The 7287-nt window shown below is 45.1% G+C and overlaps 1 protein-coding gene across 2 annotated transcripts; it reads right to left on the reverse strand.

The window, feature by feature from the left end:
- Positions 1–260: 260 nt before the first annotated feature.
- Positions 261–6950, reverse strand: LOC139915818 (indian hedgehog B protein-like). Of its 2 annotated transcripts, none has more exons than XM_078286092.1 (5): positions 6645–6950; positions 4252–4409; positions 3382–3485; positions 832–1116; positions 261–738 (listed from the first exon to the last, which is right to left on the reverse strand). In XM_078286092.1, the coding sequence occupies exons 1-5, from the start codon at positions 6948–6950 to the stop codon at positions 344–346; spliced, it is 1248 nt and encodes a 415-aa protein (XP_078142218.1). In that variant the 3' UTR covers positions 261–343. The 2 variants fall into 2 exon arrangements, with proteins under 2 accessions (XP_078142218.1, XP_071760633.2); XM_071904532.2 differs by having other exon boundaries at positions 261–746; positions 828–1116.
- Between the last annotated feature and the right edge of the window lie 337 nt (positions 6951–7287).

The raw sequence follows: 7287 nt of genomic DNA on the forward strand, positions 1-7287 counted from the left end.
TTTCAAAACAACAGTCTTTGATTGTCTTCAGTGAGATTCACACCTCTCTCACACATCTCTCTAATCTTCTGTTTTGCCACCATGAATAAAATTGAAATTGCCAAAAGTATAAAACAAACACATCTCTTTCTCAGTCTGCTATCAGTGTCCCTCCTCTGTGCGACAGTTTTGCACGAGTAGCAAAACAGAGTCTGTAAGCCGCAGTGAAAGTAGAGTTAGTAAAAACACATTTACACTATAAAACCAATTGTCTTTGATGGTCCCTCAATCACTCTCTCTGTAGAGAAAGACAGATGTGCTCTGTGCGTCGGTGCTCCTGAATAGAGGCAAGTGAAATCAGTCATCAGTGTGAAACCTCATGTCTCTGTCCCTCCTCAAGCCCCCAGGGGTGGAAATGTCCAGCGTCCAGCAGCGTTTCCCCCAGCCTCTGCAGGAGCCGGGGGTACCAGTGCAGCCCGTCAGTCTGCGGTTCTGAAGGTCCCATCAGGCTGTAGAAGAACCGCAGCGGGGCCAGGACCCAGTGGGCCAGATGGTGCCAGTCCAGAGCAGCGTAGCAGGACGCCAGAACCCCGTCCACCACTATAGAGCCGTGCTGGGTGAGTGGGGCATAGACCCCCGTGCTCCTCCGCTCCTCCACGTAGGTCACGGCTGACAGCGTTGCTTCTGACCCCGCTCTCCCTCGCGACGTCAGTACGCATTGTCCCGGACGCACCTCGCTGGCAAAAACCGTCCTCAAACCTGCTGTGCTTCCCCAACCGGCCCTTCTCTCCTCTCTGGTCCCCAGAAACGGCCCTTCAACCATCTCTTCCCTCTCCGGTTCGCTCGACCCACCAGTACAGTTCCCGTCTGCGACAAAGATCAGGTGTGCGGCTGTGAGCGTGATGTTAAGTCCCGCTGTGGTGCTGATGACATAGAAGATCTTTGTGGCGTTGGGCTGGCGGTCCAGGAAGGATACGACCGGGCTGTAGAGAAGGGGGCCGCCGCCGCCCGTCGTCGAGGAAGCCAAGACGCGGTCGCCGGGGTGAAGGTCACGCACCTGTTTAGTAGCCCCGCCCTCGAGGATGACCTGAGCATCACCGGGGAAACAGCCGCCAGTTTTCGCCGCCACAGAATGTTCTGAAGAGATGGAGAGAGAAAGAGGGGATTCTTTTATTATTTTTTATTGAGATTATTTCTTAACTTGGGGCAAGATGGAGGAAGAAGACTGAAAGAGTGAAGAGACAACATACAGTGGAAGCCAGGCAAATGTTGTAAACAATTCCTCATAGGAGTGGAGCAACAGGGCAGCAGCAGTGGAAAATCTATTCTGGCTTCATCTGCAGGTTATTCTAGGTTACTGAGAGATCTATAAAGCAGATGAGACTTTGACACTGACTGAAGGACAAGTTTATCTCAGTGGGTCAATGGTAGATTGTTAACACATATAATAGGAGTCACGTTCAAACTTTCTGTCTCTGCCTGCCTCTGTCTCTCTTCTCTCTCTCACACAAACCTTAAACTCTAGCTACTAACCCTAACCACACACACATGCACACACACAAACACACACACTTCTAAGCCCATCTATGATACTGATCAGTTGACTTTCTCTAATTCAACACAGCTCAACCCACATTTGATTTTCTAAGCTATATCGGTGATTTATGACTATTTCCACTGGAGAGAATTCCAAACAAGTAGAGATTTAGCTGTTCTTTTTCAAGTACCAGGAATCATTTCACCGGAGTCGCTTGAAAACTGTGTGGCCCTCTGCGTGTTCAGCGAGCTTCATAATACTGGGGCCTGTGAAACCCATTCAAAACCCATTATATAGTTTCCAAAAGATGTAAGTTTTTCATCTGACAGTGATTGTTAGTTCTCTTTTTTGCCTCGTAAGCCAACACTTCTCTTGCGAGGCTTGTCAAATGCTTGGTGAAGTCACTGGAATGTGTTTTAAGGATTCTAACAATGGGTGAATTTAGAACGGCCCTCCTCCTGCTATTTCTCATATAACACTGTCAAATGGAAAAGTTTGCTCCTCCACTTTGCTATAGCATGTAAGTCTATCCCGCTACAAACACTATCAAATTTGCCAAAACCACTTGGGCATGGTGACACCAGTATCACGTGAATAATACCACATCTTGAATATACAATACAGGACATGTTTTTGGTCTTGAGTTGTTGTTTTTTTTTGACTAAGGTGGCCCTTTAAGAAGCAGTGAGACAAGGCAGTAGGGAGAGGTAGTCAGCAAGGGCTAATGGATAACCAGCTGATTGTATCACCGCAGTCAGAACACAGCCTGAGGTCAGAGAGACAGAAAAGTACACAGACTTAGGGAATGGGTCTAGATATTGTGTGGAGTTTGTCTGTGGGTCACATGCCAACGTCTGGTGGGTCCGCACATGAAAAGAGCATTAACATGTTTTAATGAACTTGAATCCCAACATTGAGTCTAGCTCATTTAGAAAAAAGTTGAAGACAGAATAGAATAAAATAGAATAGAATAGAATAGAAATCATTGGCAAGACTACTGAAGAGAAGTTCACTTTGAAATAAGAACTTCAGTCTTCATCAGTGTGTCTGCGTGCCTGCATGTGTTCGTGTGTGTGTATGTGTGTGTGTGTGTGTGTGTGTGTGTGTGTGTGTGTATGTGTGTGTTAGGGGTGGGGCAGAGGGCAATGGGGGCAAGGGGGGGAGGGGGTCTTAAAGCAGCCAAATATTTGTCCAAGGCGTATGTGTCTGTAAGCCTGAGGGCTGCAGGCAAGGAGGGCTGTGACTGGGATGTGATAAGACCCAGATAAGAGATCTGAGAGAAACCTACTGAAGGAAATGCAACAGCCAAACAAAGAGAGAGAGAGTTAATCATCGCTCAGCCTACTAGCCTGGATGGACTGCTATAGCATGTAATTTGGCATCAAATAACTGGTGGTACCAGACATGGATAAATGGATTTCTAAAATGTCTCAAAGGCTGGAACAGCTTGAGGTGGAACATAGTCAACTCTTGTCGAGCTCCGCTGCTGACTTGTATTTGTTTTGGGGAATAATGGTGAGAGTAGTGGCAGTGTCACTTAATGCTAAAAAAAATTAAATTGAGAGCGAAAATACCAAACACTCCATCATGCACAGGTGCACATCCTGCTTTGATTGGATCCCAACAGACCACACATACACACACACACACACACAAACACATACACTGATAGACAGACACAGACAGACACACACATACACAGCCATCTTGTTAACCTGAACCATTAACGAGTCACTAACAAAGGGTCTGGCACCTACCTCATCAGTGTTAATAACAGCTGGCCACACACACATAAACACACACAAACACACACACACACACACTCATAATGTACACACACACACCAGCCCATATTCATCTCTTACCTGACTTGACGCTACAGTGAATGTGGGCTTTGGACTCGTAGTAGACCCAGTCAAACCCGGCCTCCACAGCCAGCCGGGCCAACATGGCATACTTGTTTCTGTCCCTATGAGGAAGAGTGTAAAGATATGCTTAACTCAGAATGTGATTTGATCCGACCTGGACCAACACACTGCTCCAAACATCTACAAAATGTCCTTATTTTCAGATTGACAGCCATGCAAGTTTTTAAATTATACAATGAGTTCAATGAGTTCTAGGATCGTAAATGTGGATTTGGATTTATGGCATTTTAATTTGACATCAGCATTTTTAAACATATTTTTAAATATTAACTAGTTAAGACAAGCCCTATTTTTTCTCTTTTCTTAATGAGATCAAGGATCAGGCTGACTGGTTAGAGGTTGGCTGACAAACTTGTTGACTAGTTGAATTACTAGGTGGCTGGCTGATCAACCAGTTGCCTTGCTGGATGGCAGGCCAACTGACTGACTGACTAGCTGGCTGATTGATTGGCTGACTGACTGACTCATTAAATGACTGCATGGCTGACAAAGTGACTGACTGACTGACTGATCATCATGGCTGACAGATTGGCAGGCTAACAGGTTAAACTTTGGAATATAACCCTCTTCCCATCCTATTTGTTCCATGCCTATCAATATTTTTAGTACTATGATGTTGTGCATGATGATCTATTGTTCCATACCTATCATTATCTTTCATATCATAGTGTTGTATCTGATGATCTATTATTCCATGCCTATCATCTTTCTTATCATGATGTTAAGTATGATGATCTATTGTTCCATGCCTATCATTATCTTTCATATCATGATGATCTGTATGATGATCTATTGTTCCATGCCTACCTGTCGGAGGTGGTGATGTCGACAGCGCGGCCCTCGTAGTGCAGTGAGTCTTCTGAGTGGTGGCCGTCCTCGTCCCAGCCCTCCGTCACTCTCAGCTTCACACCCGGCCACATGTTCATCACAGAGATGGCCAGGGAGTTAAGCTTGTCTTTACAACGCTGAAGGAGGGAGAAATGGAGGGGGTGGGGAAGGAAGAAGAGAGGGGTGGTTGTTAGAAACAGACAATACAGTTTGGGAGATCAGTTTTTCTTTATAATGCTGAGAGTAGAGTAGAACAATGGAGAGACGAGTTGAAGAGAGAGGGAGTGAGAGGGACAATGTTAGAAAGACGGATGGTTAAAGCCATATGATGAACAAAGAGATACCCAGAAAGTTCAGATTATCTTTGTGTCATTCAATGGGATGAAGGCTGGATGGATGGAGATAGAGGGAGACACATGCTCATCACAGAGATCGCATGAGTTGAGTTCAATTTGTCTTTACAATGCTGGCATGCAGGGCAGAGAGGGAGAGAGAGAGAGAGAGAAAGAGAGAAGAGAGCGAGAGAGAGGGAGAGAGAGAGAGAGAGAGAGAGAGGGAGGAAAAGATATGGTCAGTTTGGTTGTGCTAACCTCATCACAATGATGGCCAGTTTGTCTTTACACCTCTTGAGGAAGAGGAAGGGGAAGGGAAGGTGGAAAAAAGAGGAGAAGGAGGAGAGAAATAGGGAAACCAGAGAGACAGACAGAGAGAGAGAGTGAAAGAGAGGTGATAAATGGTGACAGAAGAGCAAGAGACATGCCCATCAGATAGTGCAGGGTTGGGTTGATCTTTGTCAGATTTAGAGTGTGTGTGATGAGGATATAAGATAACCTCAGTGCTCCCAAAACACACACACACAGACACACACACACACACACACACACACATAAACCAAATGTAGTATGGTAGCATCTTACACAGCATTGCATCAGGTGCATGGTCAAAGTAGGCTACACACAACAGTATCCATCAATGTGTTTTACTTGTGATTATTTAGCAATTCCAATGTATTTACGATATGAATCTAGTTTGAATTAATGTCCAACAGAAATCACTGTATCTCTACAAAATAATTTCTACTGTCATGAAACATTATCTACATCTCCACATAATGTCAGCATTCATGTGTTGTAAAAAATAACAACAGTGCAGTTAAGACATTTCTGTGGGACACCACTGAGGAATAAAGAAGAGTCTGTGCTGAATTAAACTTTCCCTTATTGACAGAATGAATGAATGAATGAATGAATGAATGAATGAAAATCGTTGCGTTTTATTTCCCTTGCTAGGTGAGAGCTGCATTGGATTAAATGAAGGGCACACTAACGCTGCGAGAGACTTCAGATATCCAAATGTTGACGGCAGCGCACTGTGCGTAATTTGGTAACTTTGGCTGAAAAGTGCCGTCTGGTATAGATTAAGTAAGCAGCCAAATATGTGTGGTGTGAAACTGAGATTAAGATTGAGATTACATTATTGTCATGATACCTAAAGTAATTGGAATTTGAATTATCCCTCGATAAATACACACAGCAGGCTACTGGGCTACATAAAAGTGACAGGCCTATTACAGGAGACGGTCAGTAAAGTGTCTCTTGCGTAGATTTTGGTTGTTAACAGTCTAAATCAATAAATTTATCCTACAACCTGACTTTGTGAGCGTGGAAAAAGACTTTACAGATGTTTTACGCACCTCTGTGTGTGTAATTCAAACGTGGACAGGTTGTGGTTGACTGAGATTTATAAAATATATAAATGTATCTATATATATTGTTTAGAATAAGGGCAAAATGTTAAGGAGTAAAAGCAATAGCTAAAGCAAGTAAAAAATAACAGCCAGGTATGTCAGGTAGCAAGATCCAGAGATGAAACGAAGAGCCGTCAATCAATGAATTCAGTCAATCAGTTCTGGTTTAAACATTTAACTGGACAGCAAACATTCAGCAGACTATTTATGCAACAGCGTGGCTAGTGTAGTCTGAAGTGATTCAATCCGTTCACCTAGATAGATCAGGGCTTCTGCAGTCAGCTGTCAAACCAGGATTATGAAAAGAACCGTTTTAACCAGGCGGACGTCAACTGGGTATGGCAAAGGTATAGCCGAAGTGAATCCAAATTTCATCTAGGAAATTGTAGTTTTATCATAAAAATGGAGAGTAAAGATCAATAAAAAAAAACGCCAGAAAGCCATACCTACAAAAAAAAAAAAAAACAGGGCAGCATTCAGAACCAAATGATCCATCTTAGCTGCGCGCGTAGTAGTAAAATAGTTTGACCTACGTCTGGCGGGCTTTGAAGTTTGAAGTTTGAAGTTACGCAAGGACTTTGGTTTTAGTGAACTGACGCCCCTGAACCCATTCATCTCATCTCACCTGGGTCATAAGTCTGTCGGCCGCCGTGTTCTCCTCATCTTTGAAGATAATATCTGTGTTGTAATTTGGCGTCAGCTCTTTGAAGCGCTCGGAGTTGCGCGTTATTTTGCCCTCGTACCGCCCGCTGGCTCCCAGGGTCTTCTCGGCGACGTTGGGGCTGAACTGCTTGTAAGCCAGCGGGGTGAGCTTCTTCGGAGGCCGCCTCTTGCCGTACCCCCTCCCCGGCCCGCAGCCCTCCGAGGCAGGTGGGAGGAGGAGGACCAAGGCGCACAGAGAGGCGGCGAGAAGGAGGAAGGAGATCCGCATCGCCCCGGGGGTGGGGGGAACTCTCCCGGGGGAGAGAGATGTCTTCAATACCTCACCGGTTCAATTCCCGACGCCATCGTCCGCGACAGTCGCAACATCTCGTCCGAAAACCTCGGATAAGAGACGGTCATTTGGGCTGCCCCGGGCACTTCGGCTGCCCCGGGGCACTGACGGGAGACCAAAAAGTTTTTATCGACTCCAAAATTGACCAAGATTGAGAAACTTCAGCGTCGCTCCCTCCGTCCCTACAGAATCAACTATGAGTGTGCTGGCTGTAAAGTCCGTGTATTTAAACAAACAGGTTCAAAGTCGATGGGTGAGAGAGTTAAAGAGAGAG

Source organism: Centroberyx gerrardi, chromosome 10 (assembly GCF_048128805.1).
Source record: "Centroberyx gerrardi isolate f3 chromosome 10, fCenGer3.hap1.cur.20231027, whole genome shotgun sequence".
Taxonomy (NCBI): Eukaryota; Metazoa; Chordata; class Actinopteri; order Beryciformes; family Berycidae; genus Centroberyx; species Centroberyx gerrardi.